Below are 16,024 nucleotides of genomic sequence, written 5' to 3' on the forward strand. Positions count from 1 at the left end.
TCTGATATGTGTTATTTCCCTATCATGAGAAATTAGGTCAAGTTTTTCCACTGTTTTTTTTTTTCCTCCTCAGAAGAGGCAGTTTTAAAATGATGCCTTAAAATGTGTTGTAACAGATTTTTTATATTTATGCAGGATGAACTTAACACCGGATTTTTTTTTTTTGCCACTTTGCTATTTATATACATATATATAAAATGTATAATGAAGCTTAACCATACAGCACAGAGATTACAATTTAACGGCACACATTCACCACCAGTGAGGGGGACAACCCCTTTATACACCCTCTGAAAAATCTGGATAATAATATTAATAATAATTAAAATCCAAAGAAAGTACAGTATATTTAACAAAATAGTAAATATTAAACAGTGAATACTCTACTTAATAAGGACCTCGCCTTTTTTCAAGTTGGCGTCAATCCACAAAAATATACTTTTTAATCTGGTGAACGTACAATACATAGGTACTTACACCAAAGGTGATAATATATTTAGGATGCTATATACACAAAGAGTTTGGCTCAAATTTAAATTTACATATAAGTGTTCATGGCTTATTTTTCCCCCAAGGTTCCGCCTGCAAGTTTTTCCTTTTCATCTTTGAAAGCAAAAACTAGAAAGTCAAAATAAGATAAAACTATACTCTACAAAAAAGCTACAACATACAGCTTTGGCTTATATAAATAATTCATAGCAGAATGTGTTCAAAAGTACTGTATATAACTTTATATATAGTCTTCAATTCATTAGGGTATTGTTTTCTTTAATATAAAATATACATGAGCTAAAATCCGTTTCTATATTTTTCAAAGGTATGAACGTAAAAACAAATTTGTCAAACATATTCCAATTATAACTTAATATATTAATTTTATTTTGTTAATGTTCTATTTTCTAGGCTAATATTTTCTGAATATTTCATGCGAGTTCTCTATGTCTCTCTTTCACTCATTAAAAAAATCACTTCTTTGACCCAATACACTATTTTTTTTGCACGTGCAAAACAGGGTTTTTGTTTTTTGTGTTTTTTTATTATTATTATTTTTATTTTTATTTCTTATAGCATCAGCCCTTCTCCATGCACCCTCTGCAATAGAGACCCATGCCAGGTTGGGTAATATAAAGGTCATTTTATGTACAGTATTGCTTTCTTCTTCCTGCTTTTCTACTGCTCTGCTGCTACAAAGCATTATTTCTTAACTACAAGTAACCATACAGCTTGAATAAAACACACAGGGACATTACTACAGGCGAGCCCTCTCAGTTTCTGCAATCTAGTGTGGTAGGATTATAATGCGGGTACAACGGTTCTTTGCAAAACAGGTTATATTATTAAAACAACAAGTCCAGGTAAGTGCCAGACTAGATCAATACCTATAGGATTGTTCTGTTACTTTTTACCATGGGACATCTGCAGCTATACAAGAAGTTTGTCATAAGTGCCTGATGGTTTTCTGTATGCTACACACACTAGCACATATATATGCATGTGAAGATATATATATGCATGTATGTATATACATATAAATATATGTATTTCATGTCCTTATTTATAAATTTAGATATGTCAGGACAGTTCATTTTGAGAACACAAAACTGAAGAGGCAACACTGCAAGTTTATGTCACCCATGTGTCCATCCTCATTCGTTTTACTGATGGACTCTCTCTATCTTCGGAATTCGGTGGCCTTCCCAGCACGACAGGCGAATGGAAATCACTTCTCGGGTCTTCCCGATCGCTGCCATCGTAGGAGCTGCTGGAGCTGCTGAGACTGTCGACAGGGGAGCGACCCATTTCCTGCCGTGACTGCTGCTGCTGCTGCTGCTGTTGCTGCTGCTGCGGTTGTGGCTGCTGCTGCGGGAACCCAGAGGGAGTTACACGGTCCCGGGGAGGTGAAATTGGTTCAGATTTTATGTTGATGTTTTGGTTGGTATTAATGGATAAATTTGAACCCTGAGATAGCTGGCTGCCAGTACTGGGAAAAAGAAAACCAAAAGGCAGAAATAAGAAAACACGAAAAAGAAAATGAAAGCGACAATTCATGTGTCTGTCTGATGGTGTGGTCTTGTGGTTCAACACCCTCACAATGAGTATGTCAATAAATGCAACTTACTGCAGTGAAGAAACAAAGTTGGAAAAAGCATTAATAAAAGGTCTGAATGCATTTATAGACATTAAAAACAAACAGAAATCTTGCCAGACATTTAAGTTCATCATGCAGGTGACTCCCTTGTAAGAGGCTGGGCCTGCAGGGACACAGTTTGTCAGCTTGAGCACTGAACTAACCAGAAAAAAGGGACAAACAGCATGAAATACGAACGCTTTTGCAGCCAAGGAGCACACTTGAAAGGCAATGCGCCATCACCAGGCAGACAAGAAATTAAAACGGTCTTGTGCTAAATATTCCCCAGTGCGGATTATTCATCTTGAAGTGGCAGAAGTTCCCGACTGGGTGCAGCACTGTAACGTTACCAGATGTACTTACACGAGAGAGCTGAGGGCTGCTGGACCGAGATGGTGCTGTTGCCAGGCAGATACCTGCCCTAAAGACAGCATTCCTGGGGAGTTAAATCCCTGCAAGGCAGACAGGTCTGCACTAGTCAAGGAGTAATCTAAGAGGGAAAAACAAATAAACAAGTAAGTAGTTTATAGGTTTATTTTATATCTATACATACATACATATATATATATATTAAAAAAATAAATGTGAGAATGTGTGTATCTCACAGGCACACACACAAATATAAAGGCTTTCTGCCAAAAACAGACAAGTGATCCAAAGGAGTCCAAACATGAGAACTTTGAAGTCTGAGAGCAGTCCTCCTAACTTCGCAAGGAGCTTAACAGGACATAAGCCTCCAAATGACAATTTTTTTGCATTCTGCTTTCAATTCCTACATGTTGCTGTCTCATATAGCTTCTTCTAAACCCACAGGTACAACATATTCATGTATTTTTTAATATCTTTTTATATATATATGTGCATCTTACAGTAAGAAAAGTATTTGTATTTTTGAAGATTTTCGTCTGTATGGAAATTCCAAAATGAAACAAAAAGGGAAGAATTAATACAAGTCACTAGAAAGGAACAGGGTTTCTTGCACTGAACTTACTAAAGAAATCCCGACTCTGGTTCAGTTCCCAGATGGGAGGCAGCAGTTAAGTCAGATAAGACGCAGAGACCATTTGGCTGGCTCCCATCAAAGCAGTTGGTAGCCCTACAACCTGTACCCAAACCAGCCAGTGGCACGGCGCTGGCTGCTATTGGCCTGGCTGCCAGGGCAGACAGAGGGACTCTGGAAAGGCAGGGACTGGTACACGGGCAGCTGCCGTCAGGGTGGGGAGGCACAGGCAAGGGCTGGGGCTGGATGCCTAAGGGATGGTGTGACCAAAGTCACGGCAGCTGGGAGCCTTAGTGACCCCTCTGTCACTCCATTTGCGCAGTCCTACTGTAACGTGCCTCATTCTCCCTCTCCCCGCAAGAGCTTCACTCGTTACTTTATGTCTGATTAAACTGTCTTCTCTGTATCAAATAAACAAAATAAACTTCTTTATTTAGAACAAAAACTGGTAATTATTTAGAAATACAACTTAAATGGATAATAGAAAATACAATATATTCCTAATCAACAGTCAGTGACTGGCTGTTAGTTTTGGCCAGGCTATAATGCTTAGACAGTTCTCACTTCATTCACACAGAGGAAGTTATTTTCACTTTATCATTATCACTCATGCTTTTCTTTCAGGTTTTAAAACAAAGACGCAAACACTTATCTGTTTTTAATTATTTTGTAATACAGCTTCCTTAAAATAATTTCTAGTCTCTTGAGAATGTGACAAAATGCTAGCAGCCAAACTTATTTTATACTGCCAGCAGATGAACCAAAAATTCTTAAGTAGGGTTTGTGTTTTGTTTTGTGTTTGGTTTTAGGTTTTTTGGTTTGTTGGGGTTTTTTTTTTGTTTTGTTCTTTGGTTTTTTTTTAGTATTGCCCTAAAATGACAACGCCATTATGATTTCTCTCTCTTGAGATAAGCTTCCCTGAACAATTTCCCCATTCCCACCCACCAACTTGTTTGCTGTGGACAACTTCTAGTATGCATGACTGCAAGAATCTTCCTGAAGGCCTTGGGAAGCCCAGCTGTACCCCAGCAAGGGAAGCTACTTAACCTGCCTTTTTCTTTTTGTTTCATTTCTTCTCAGTTGACATTTTTATTGGAACTCTGAAAACCCCTCACAAGTATTTCTGTGCAGATTCAGAAAGATTTTTTCCAAGTTGATCAATCCAAAGCCCTTTTGCAAGACTAAACTAAAAACTAAAAAAAAAAAAAAAATATCCAACCCTTCAACGACTAGGACATGCACTCAACCTTCAAAGCAGCCAGACCTACGGCAACGTGCAAGTGTAGTAAATGTAAACACTTGAGATGGACATGCTATTCTGTGCCAATGGAATTTCTGTAAGAGCAGACCCGAAGAAAATGTTTATAGGAATTCAGTTTCCATGTGGTTTTTCTTTGCAATTACAGCTTTTATGATAATGGACAATTAACTTCTGGTACTTTGGACAGAACGTGTCTGACGACAGGGGTTTGAGGAGATACTTTTCCGAAGAATACATATGCCACTACACAATTAGCTGCATTATCATTTCCCTAAATAATCATGTATCTGCTAGCAGTAAAAGCCGGACACCTATTTCTATACATGAGTGGCTTGATGCAAGATGGAAAAGTCATTCAGACAAAAGAGTGCCTTCTACGTGACGGAAACCATTACTGCTGTGATCCTAACAACAAGATACCTTTGAAGTTTGTGCCTCAGCAAAATAACTGACCTAAAGCCAGTAATATAATTTATGGCTAGATATGCTCTGTCAAGTGTAAGTTACTATTTAACTGATCTCTGTGGGTTTTTGAATATTTTTTTAAAAATGCCTAGACTGTTTTAGAACAAGTAACTCTGTTCCTTCTGGCCCTTCCTCCAGCAAAACAAATTCCATAGAATAGCATATTTGTGCAAAACTGATATCCAACGTTTTCATTAAGGATTTAAGAGCTGAATCTATCCTTTCCAGCCTTGAAAAAACCCCTATCAATCCAGCAAAACAATTTAGGTATCTAAATTTTATCTTAGTCCTTGAACTGCAAAACTGAAACTGCTACGTAAGTGGGGACTACCCTGAGAATACCCAGATGACAATTTGGTTTCAACATCAGATTACTTTTTGCAAATCCCCTGAAAGACTCAATCTAATAGAAAGAATTTTAAAGTGTCTGAAAAACACTGGAGGCTAAAAGCTTTTCACAAATTATTGCATTATCAAAAGAAATGGGCTGGTTTTTAAAGTCATATCCCAGTGATAACAGCACTTGTCCATTGCATAGGACACCAGTTTCAATTGTCTTTGCTGCTTCCTGAGATTCAGACTACAGTCCCTCTCACTCAAAAAGCCTGGTTTAGCCATCAGCTTATAGGTTATTCTGGACGAAGGAGGTGCATAACACTGTTTCCCAAAACACTGTCAGACTGTACAAAAGAATGAAGGGATTTGTTAGGTGACAGGTAAAACTCAATGTGGATCTTCTAAGCAGGGACCAGAACTGTTTGTTTACTTTAAACAGACATTAAATGCAATATATAAACAATCTTTGTGGCAAATATCAAACCAAGATCTTTATGTCCAGCAAATTCATTAAGCTTATAATCCAAAACAAGTCACCAAGCCCAATTCCTCACTCTGCTCATTACACTGTTATTGCAACCCCACCTTCTCCTTCATTCCTTTCTTTAGACTTTAACCCCCCTCAGGGTAGCGATTATTTGCATAAGTGTTCAACAATTTAGTTGGGTGCTACTGTGGTATAAATATTTACTGTTGCTGATGACTAAGCTGTCCCTCTCAAAATGCAAACCTCATGCATGCCAATAACTGCCTGCAGGCAGTGCCTCTGAGGCAAACCAATGCAGAAAGTGGCTGAAGGGTAGTAAATGTCAGTTAATGAGCACATTAATGCAAAAAGACACAAATACGAAAAGATGCTAGTTGTTTGGCTGGAAGATGACTACAAGTCTAAACTAAGAACTGTAGAGAAGACTTCCAAAGCTAAAAAAAAGTGGAGAAAAATGTATAAAATTGCATGGGTTTTGTTAGGAAAATTATGAATGGATAGCTACTCTATCTATTCCATCTTCCAACATTACATGCTCCTGATGGCACCCCTCCTGCAGAAAATGAAGAAAATTACAAAACCTCTATTTCACTCAGGTTTTAGCCATTTTCTACAAACCTTGAAGGTTTTTTTGGATCTCTCCTGACCTTTGCACAAAAGTAAGAACATTGGGTCACTGACAATAGACCTGCACAGCGCTTTTTACCCTTTCTTAAATATATGATCACAGAAGGGCCACCAGCATTGCTGATGGGCTCAGCTTTGGGCAGCAGCAGGTACATTTTGGAGCCGGCTGAAATGTGCCCTGTCTGACATTGGGGCAGCTCCTGATCTATTCTTAGAGAAGCCACCCCTGCAGCACATGTATGTTCTCGCCCCCCTTCCCTCCCGCTACTACCAAAGCCTTGCCACGTAAACCCAATACAGTGGCTCCTTAAGGAAAAGTGATTGATTCCTTCCTGGTATGCCCTCCACTGCCTCCCAGCTTCCTGAGCATCTCATGCCTGCCAGCTACTTGTGTACAGCCATCAAAGACGCTACAGGTTGAGGGAAGAGAGGCTACTGGGGAATCCTCTCTACTGGAGAGGTAGATCTTCCTAGATTCATAGAAAGAAGGCAATAATACTCTCAAGCCCTTCTGTCTAGCCAGAGAGCCAGAGCTGATCAGCTATGAAGGGAAGCTCTCTTGTGTAGCTCAGTTCCTAAGAGCTATCATTGCAGAAGAGAGAAGCAAGATTTTTTATCTTTTCAGAGTTTGAAAGTCTACCAAATAAGACATAAACATTGCCAACACAGTGGTCCCCAGTTCAGAAATTCCTGTTTTAACAAGCTATAGCAGTTACATTTGAACATCTTAACTAGACTTCATCTAAAAGGAATGGTGAACTGGGGCATTATTTCCTTTGTTTTCCTTTTTAGTTTTAACTAATAGCTATTTTAACTCTGACTTACAAAATTTATGGACACTTATCTGCAATGTAGTTTCTCTGCAGGTGCATTTGAAAATTAAACTATGCATCATAGATCAATGGTAATCAACCTGACGCCATCAAGGCTGCAGTCTTTCAAGGAAATTATTACAAAAATTCCTTTACTGATTACATACAGGGTCTGCAACAAATAGAGAACCTTGACATCGAAGTCAAAGTTATCTCTATTGGTACGGACACAAAGTAGGAGGCACCACGTCATGAACTACTTTCCAAACCAGCAAACCAATTATCACTTATATTACCAAATTCCTTGCATCACACTCATCTTGGATAAAAAGTAGTTTTAAGGTCCTTCAGATAGTAGAGACTTGCAGTGGTGAAATGCTGACAAAGCCTTCCCGTCAGTCCCCACCTCGCTCTTGATAGAACTACTGAAGAGGAGAAGGCCCTATCTGGACTTTGTACATCTGTGCTTTTTTGTAAATTGAAAGCCCCAGAAGAATCCGATTCCCTCCTGCTGCTGGAACTGCACAGAGCAGAACTAAAGGGACTGTATGCTCTGAAGGATGAACTATTGCTTAAACGTGAGGCCTTTCAGTTCTCAGATGGAAAGCTTGAATGCTGCTGCTAAAAGCAATGCATTTTATTGTGTCTCTCTCTGTATTCAGCTGTGTGCAACCTGACTGACTGAAAGCTTCTTCCTGATGTCTCAACATTTACACATTTTACAAGCTAAAGGCTCATTTTTGATGAATAAAAGCCTTCATTTGAACTGAATAGGGAAATAAAGTGAAGTGTCACAGAAATGCAAATTTTCTGGGCTTATGAATCACAAAAGCCTTGTGCATCTGACAAATCAAGCCACTTATTAAAAACAATGCTTACCAGTGTTGTAGGCAGTAGGCATGGCCGAATACACCAATCCCTGCGGAGGCAAGCTTGGAGTTGTCACAGACACCACAGGGGTAGCAAGAGGCTGTGTAGACTGAGAACTACTTATCCTTTGGGTATTCTATAAATGATTAAAAATAACAACGTCTTGTGATATCAGTTAGAACAATGGAAAATCAAGTGCTAACATAAAAATAGTATTCAATTAAAATGCGTTTCTTTGCTTTATTTTTTTAGTTACAACTACATCCTTTTTGTCAGGACAGATTTTCGAAACAAGCCAAAACATTTCAAGACAACCAAAATGATCTCAGCAAACTGAAATGAAAAATTAAGACTCACTGGTCTGCTTCCCGTGCATGCATATTTCAATAGTGTTAGAGTTGAAGGACATAAAAATAAATGCAATTTCTTAGGGATATATACAACAATTCTCAGAAGTTCTTAAGTGACTTAAGAGTTTTTAGTCTTATTTTTTAATGGGGTTTTAGTGCAGATGGTGAGGTGCAGTTCTACCAGAAAAGAGTCTCCCACTTCCCAGCTGTTTATCCAATTTTCAAAATTTTAGCTGCCAGTTTTGACACTGTGCTGACTACACCTGTCCTGAAAGGAACACAGAGATCTTCTAAATTTGTGTTGGTAAGACCTCAGTGATAAAATAATCTTGCTGTTCCCATGGTTCCTGAGAAACTGAGAGAGTACTTGTTATAATGCAGATATGTTTCAAAGCAAATGACATATGAGTTCACACAGAGCAACTGTGCTTTTTGACAGGAAAAATAGCTAAACTAGATTGTCTCAGATTATCTGTTCCAACTGTAGGCACGATGTGGCTTTTTAATAACAGCCTTTCTTTCCCACGTGCCAGAATGAACATCTGTAGCAAACATACCACTCAAATTAAGCTCTTTAACCAAATTTGCTGTTTAGAAAACCTTGTATTAAACACTGTGGTGATTACCACCAGACAGCAAAGTTGTTCTGTCACAGAACGTACTACTCTTCATGGAGGCAACTTTAAATCTTTCTTCAAAATATGTAGTTCAACACCATTTAGCCACGCCAGATACTGTCAAGAACAGGAAATACTACATTTTTTATTTTAAACAACAGATACTTAGTTTTACCTACAGAAGTCTCAGAAATACTAGCAGTAGTAGAAGTCTCTACACCCTGTATTTCTACATTCTTACAGAACCATTCCTGATTAAGGGAGCCGTATTTCAAACTACTGAAAATATGTTTTTAAAGCAAGCCTCCCTCTATCTCTGAAAAAATCGTTGCTACAAAAAGTAGCAGGTTTTCATCTCTTTGGTACAGTTCCACTTCCTAGCTTTAAAAGATTGAAGCTACTACAACTTTTTCCTTATTTTGGACAGGTATACAAGTATTTCAGTATCTGCAGCACTTAATTTTTTTCTCCACTCTGATCTTGAGAGCGCGAGCAGTATTAAAAATGCAGGATTCCCTTTGTAATAATGGAATGAGCAGGCACAGAAACATGGCTCTACTCAATTTTAAGCTTAAACTTGCGAAGATGAATTGAGGGCTATCAATGCTTGGCCTGTATCTTTCCAATTTAAAGAAAAAATGTACACCACAGCTACCATATTAAAATTAGCTACAATCTTCCACTGACTACCAGCTTCTGATCTCTGCTTTGTCTGGCTGCTGTTGAAAGCCCACCTTTGAGCCTCAGAAGAATCTGGAGGCTCTTTGGCATTTGCTCAGCAGATGTACCCACTCTGCTTCAGAGCTCCCAGATTTCAAAGCCCTAAGTCACAGAAAAAGTCCCACTGATTTTCTGTGCAATTTATCCCTTTAAATCACTTATGTACTTCTGAAAATCTCCACTAGACCAAGTTTATCTGGCATAAAGATATGTTATTAGAGCAGATTTTTGTGTCTGTCAGAAATTGACCTTTTTCCAAAGCTTTCTTGGATGGCAGCCTATAAAGTTGGGATTACTGTATAATGGAAAAGTTAGAGGAGTATACTGGGAAACAATCCAGACCAAAGGATTTCCCCATGGGATTCCCCCCCCCCCCCCCGAGTGGCTAATAAAGGTGGTTTTCTAAGGTATTTTATTTCTGAATATAATTCCTGAACACTCAGCCACACAAAGACACTAAGAATTATGTGTCTAATATTTGTTTTACTTGGAGATTCAGCCAAAGATTCATGACAACTTTCAGGAATTTTTTTAATTATTTTTTTAAATTGATGCAAATGATAGCAGTAACAGGAAGAATTCAGATTCCTTGCTTCATGCTATGCTACCATTCCTATCTGTTTTTCATATTCAGCGCTCAGTTCCAACCATATAGAATGAATGTTCACAGACATGATTTGGAACTGCCTTCTAGCGCTGGAATTAGCATCTGAAATTAGCATAATAAGAGATGTAACATTGCAGGTGTACTTCATATTTCTTTACCACGTTTGAGGAAGACACTACTACATTTCCTTTGTGTGAGCTTTCTTCCCCTCACAGATGAGCCCAGTTCTTAACACCAGTAGAGGGCCCACGCTCCATACAGTATCCATAAACCAACCCGCCTTCAGCAAGTCGCACTACCGCACGCTGCAAAGAGCATAGCAATTTTTAGCAGGTAGGAATACCTTAACTCAAGTGCTTTTGCATAATTCCAATAGCAATACTATCTTGATTACGTGTTTTTACATTGAATTAAAGCTCTATTGCTTGCACTGGAAACCAGACACTCCTCTATAAAGGTGAGAAGAACATGCATGACAGCTGTTTATAACTAAGTCATTCCAATAAACCTTAAAAACTTGAAATAATGACTTTCAAAAATCATCTCCCCTTACTTTTCTAAATTTATTGCTCATGTGTAAGGTAAAAATCAACCCACACCATGCATTCATCAATAAATGTATCTAAATCGCTACATTTTCCATGCTTTCATGCAATTAGAGCCTCATATTAGCAACAGGTCCATGTTCAAAAACAAATCAAGGTATTTAATAGGCAGACTTCTTTGTGTATCTTTACAATCGCACTCTGACACAGCATCTTCTGCATGGTTTGTGCTACAGCAGCTAAACAATTTGCAAATTGCTCTAAAAATAAGTTACGAATTATTTTAGCCTTAGGTTATTTTCCAGACAGAATGCCAAATGTTAAAACCTTTTGGAAAAAATAGAGCAACACAAATCCCAAGAGTTTCCTTTCAAAAGCAGACTATCTTTCCACTGGAAAAAGGTAGAATTATTCATTTGCAATTCTCTATTCCTTTTGGTAAACAGGGAACACCCCTGTGGTTTGATAATGTCATGCAGGATGAAATAATTCTAAACTCCAAACAGGTGACCTCACCAGCAATGATGTAATCTCCTTGAAAATAAGAGAAGTAATACAGGGCTTGTGTTACAATCTGAAGAACTTCACGAGTGAAGCCACTTTCTAAAAATATTCCAGTAATTTAGGGGGTGATAAGTGGTTATTTATATTTTACATAAAAGACAGTAAATACCCTATACACATGGACAGTTACTCTGTAAGGCTCTTTTCCAATGTTCCCTCCAAGAAAAACAGAAATATTTTCAGGAAAAAAACCAGAAATTTACAAATGGAAAGCACTAGACTTTGGATGTGTTTTCAACTTGAATTGGTCAGGTTTTGAGTTTGATAAAACAAATGTATTTTTGTCTGCTACCAAGGGAACACTGGAATTATTTAAAATATGTAATGAAACTACAGTTAAAAAACTGTAGTAAAAGACATTTTCAGCATCTTGCTCTCATCAAACAGTAGCCCAAACTCACCAACTCCAATTCATCCTCCTCCGACTGTACTCAGCAAACAAGAGGGATAATACAGTTACTAAAAATAGCATTGCTTTCAAAAATGAAAGAAAAAGTCACGTTTGTGCTTCAGGATTTTTATTTATTTTAATTAATAATGTGAATTTGCTACCTGATTCTGTAAATAATACTACGAGGAAGTATAATACTTTATGTAATTCAGGTCAATTTAAAAAATACTGTACTGAAAGAACACACACTTTGGCAAAAATTAGCGCAGAAAGAGCTTAGTAAAAACAAGGACACAGCTACACATTGATGACACATGTAGATATGTACCACAGCAATTTCTGGCTGGACTGATCCAATAAACATCCAGCTCAGTACCAAAATATTTTTCACATACAACCATCAAACCACCCCAGTATCTCTACTCTGAAATCTCTTTCCAATTTCCTCAAAAAGACAGACAAAACCTAAATTGAATATTATGTTGTTCTTAACAACGCAACAGTAAATAGGTACTGTATACTGCTAACATTAGAACAACTGCATTAACAGGATCCTCTTCTTGTATCTATTTCTAATTAATTTAAAAGTGTAATTTTCACTTTAGTAATCAGCCAATGTATTTCCTATGTCTTCTACACTTCATTATTCCTAGAAAAACCTAAAACTTCAAGAATCATTACTCTGAGGATAATTATAGCTTTTGTTACATGGATTAATTTTGTATTATTCATCATGAACACCAGTAACAAATGTAAGCACTTGTGGTATCTTAAAAACAGATAAGAATTATACAGAGAGTACTTGTATTGTTTATATCCTGCACCTCTTGGTTATGGTTCATTCTTCCATACACAGAAAACTGAAAATGTACACATAGATATTTAACATTTCTACATGACAGTGAAAGACTAAGACCAAAGGATCTGGCCAACCAAATTAAAGGAAAAATAGAGTAACTCTTCCTGAAAGACCTGTTCCGGTCTCAATGCTGCGGTTGCCTCATGCCTGACACGAAACTTGTGTGCTATTCCAAATCTAGGCTGAACAAACATTACTACCAACATGCCAAACTGCACAGTAGTATTGAAAAGTACACAAATAGGGACTGAGCCTGATCCTCATTACTCTTTTATGCCTTCATTGAAGACGTGACATCCACCATAGGACACACAAGGTTGCATTCCAGCACACCACATCAAACAAGCATTTCTCTCAGACCATCATTACCACTGAAGCTACATTTTACATCCCACAACCATTAAAACCCAGGAAAAACATGTACAAAGTATGCTTTGGGGCATGTTAATACAGTTCACATCACCAATAAGATCAGCCATTCCTCCACAGAATAATGCATAACCCTTTTTAAAACCCACATCCTCCAAACCAACAAAGTTCTCGGTATCAAGTCAGTGAGATGTCATACCAAAACCACAAAATCCCAATCTATGTCTCTAGGATCGCACTCTATTTGCATTTAGGTCAGACTGCTATTTTACACTTTTTAAAAAGATTCCTTACAAATTTAACTTCTCCCAAGGTAGCAACTTATAACTTAGATCTTCATTAGTGAAATTTCAGAATACAAAAACCTTTCTGTTACTGTAACCTATGGTAAGCAGATGAGATCGTTTCTCCCTGTGCATGTAGACAGAACACTTCATTTTTACAAAGCCAGCCATAGAAAAAATGTTTTAACTTACCAATGGTGGCATCATACCCTTGCTGGAGGGTGGGATGACAACACGGAGGTCGGGTTTGCGATTGTTCATTCCAAGATTGCCTCCTCCAGGTGGAGGTGGAGACTTTGTAGGCATGACTTTGCCTAAGCCATTCCCACCACCAGTAGTTCCAAGTAGACTTGGTGAAGCTCGAGAGTTCACAAACCCATTTCCTGAAAGAGGACAAACAAATGTACTGTAAGACTGAAGAGAAGTAGCAATACAAAATTTTGGTGCACATGTACAAATTATGAAATATTTCTTTCGTAAAACTTCCAATAACAAACCTCACAAGAAGTGCAGCATTGAATAATCAAACAAACAAAAACCACTTTCACCAGAAGATCAATCTGTAAAGGTAGTATCACCTCAAGGGCACACTGTGGCAGCTTAAACGCTGAAAAGAGCATATTGCCAAAGAACTATTTCTAATAACATCTGTTCTGTTTTTTTTATTTTGCCCTTTGAAGTTCCTCCACGCTGAGCTTGCAAAAAAGTGTGTGCTTTTGCACAACCCCACTTCATCCCCACCCCCACAGAACATGAACTATACTGAGTTGTTGCCTGTGAGAATAAAAAATCAGCTCTTAAAGTCTCTATTTCTAAAATGTATTCAAGATCTGCAGGACTCCAGTATCTATTCTCTAATAAAATTAATTTCAGTCTCAAAAATATATACTGTCTGATTATTATGTTTAGCAACCATGAGGGAAACAAATCCTTTCCCTTCAAATTCATTCCAAGCTCTGGACACAGATATACACGTCGTTTATACTCATCGATTTATTTTACACGTCTTTCTCTACCTTAATCTTGATACTCATTCTAAGTAGAATTAGACAAGCCAAAGCCTACAGGTTCTGGCTTCAGGACTGAAATCTCCAAAACCTGAATACGCTCAAGATACAGGCCTTAGCTTACACTCAAAACAGATCAGAAAAAAGTAACAAGACAGTAAAAACAGTTAAGTGCCTAGTATTCCATTTTCCAGTACTGACAAAAGCACCAATCATGTTAGCCAAAATATATTTCTCAGAAAAAATTTTAAAAGCACATTCCAATGATTTTATCATATTTATAGCAACAATTCCCAAAATACACGCACTTTATTCAGCTGCAAATGAAACAAATGTTGTTCAGCGAGGGGGATTTTGCAACAGGGAACCCTGTAGTTCACACTACAGAACTTGTGTATGTGCGTGTATAAATACAATTCATAGTAAGATTATGTTTATACTAACATTGCAGTTCTGAAAGCAGCCTTTATAGTCACAATTCAGGGAAAAGTCTATTACACGAAGTTCACTGTGTGGGAAATTCTCTTCTAATAGCCTGTAGCGCCATACTGGCATGAATTTTGTATTATTATTCTAATTTGAATAGGCCCCTATGCCCAATCCAATTTTATTACATTAAGTACATATTAATCTAAAAGCAATTAAAATAAGAAAGTTGTCAGTGTCACATTCTACCTTCTTTAGAAAAATTTTTAATGCCTTTAAAAGCTTAGCAGGACTGAACATGTATCAGTAACAGCACAACACTTCATGTAGGTGACTGGTACTGCTAAGATACTTAGCTGGTGTACGTTGAGAACCCAGGTATGAATTCACCAGGATGCTAATGAGGGAGCCTCCTCCATTACTGCTGATCCTTGTTACGTGGCGGGGGAACTGCCAAATGCAATGCTCACCTTTGCCCTGTCCACCATAAATGGAACCCTACATATTGTTTTATCAGTTTAGAAATGGAAAAAGCAAATATTAATCTAAGAATTGTAACAAAGCTCTTGTGCTGACCTGAAGATATTCTGAGTTTTATAACGGTCTTTTTGGAAACAAAGTTATTGCTAAATATTTTTAAAGAAAAACCTTGTAAGTAGGTAGAACTTACTGGAATTTGCAACCACAGTATCCTTGTTCACATATGGATGAGCAGTAAATTCACAACTTTAAAGCCAGGATTTCAAATTCTGGATTTACTTTGTGGATTTCCTACTGTGCCAAAAGCCTGACCACACATGGATGATCTGATACGTCCCTTGAGTTTTTCAAGGTTAACAGAGCAAGGAGGAGTTATGCTAATCTAGTACTTTGCTGAGGCATTTGTATGGGAGGTATGGGAATAAGTTTTCTGAGAATTCTACCATTTAACTCAGAAGTTATGGGGGAAGGACGAAACACAGACAGCAGAAAGAAGAAAAAGCTTTTTATGTCAGCATTCTTCCTCCTTCTGTATTAAAAACCACAGCAAAAACTCATTTCGTGATTAAAGCATCTACATTCCTCAGCAGAAAACAGCAGAATTTATTGGTATGCTTCTAGGTTAGTGATAAAATTTAGCTAAAGTGGCTGAAAAGTTGGTTTGGAGCTGAGAATACATACTAGAGCTAAATACACTCTTGACTGCTAGGAGAAAACTAGCCACAGCTAGGCCACACAGAAAAACCAACCAGCCAAAGAAGAAAAATTAAATTCTGTGCTACCCCTAAGGTTCCTGAAACTGAGAGACAGTTTTCACAG

The 16,024-nt window shown here is 37.7% G+C and overlaps 1 protein-coding gene across 4 annotated transcripts in view; it reads right to left on the bottom strand.

The window, feature by feature from the left end:
• Window positions 1–868: 868 nt before the first annotated feature.
• The window catches only part of MEF2A (myocyte enhancer factor 2A), a 92,437-nt gene continuing 77,281 nt past the window's right edge, over window positions 869–16,024 (bottom strand). For all 4 annotated transcript variants that reach the window (XM_072869176.1, XM_072869174.1, XM_072869173.1 and 1 more), the window contains 4 exons: window positions 13,485–13,675; window positions 7,996–8,122; window positions 2,492–2,618; window positions 869–1,981 (listed from right to left, as the gene is read on the bottom strand). In XM_072869176.1, coding sequence (XP_072725277.1) covers window positions 1,624–1,981; window positions 2,492–2,618; window positions 7,996–8,122; window positions 13,485–13,675 — 803 coding nt within the window. In that variant the 3' untranslated portion in view covers window positions 869–1,623. The remainder of the gene's footprint in view (window positions 1,982–2,491; window positions 2,619–7,995; window positions 8,123–13,484; window positions 13,676–16,024) is intronic.

The sequence above is a fragment of the Ciconia boyciana genome, chromosome 8, assembly GCF_034638445.1.
Source record: "Ciconia boyciana chromosome 8, ASM3463844v1, whole genome shotgun sequence".
NCBI classification, from domain to species: domain Eukaryota; kingdom Metazoa; phylum Chordata; class Aves; order Ciconiiformes; family Ciconiidae; genus Ciconia; species Ciconia boyciana.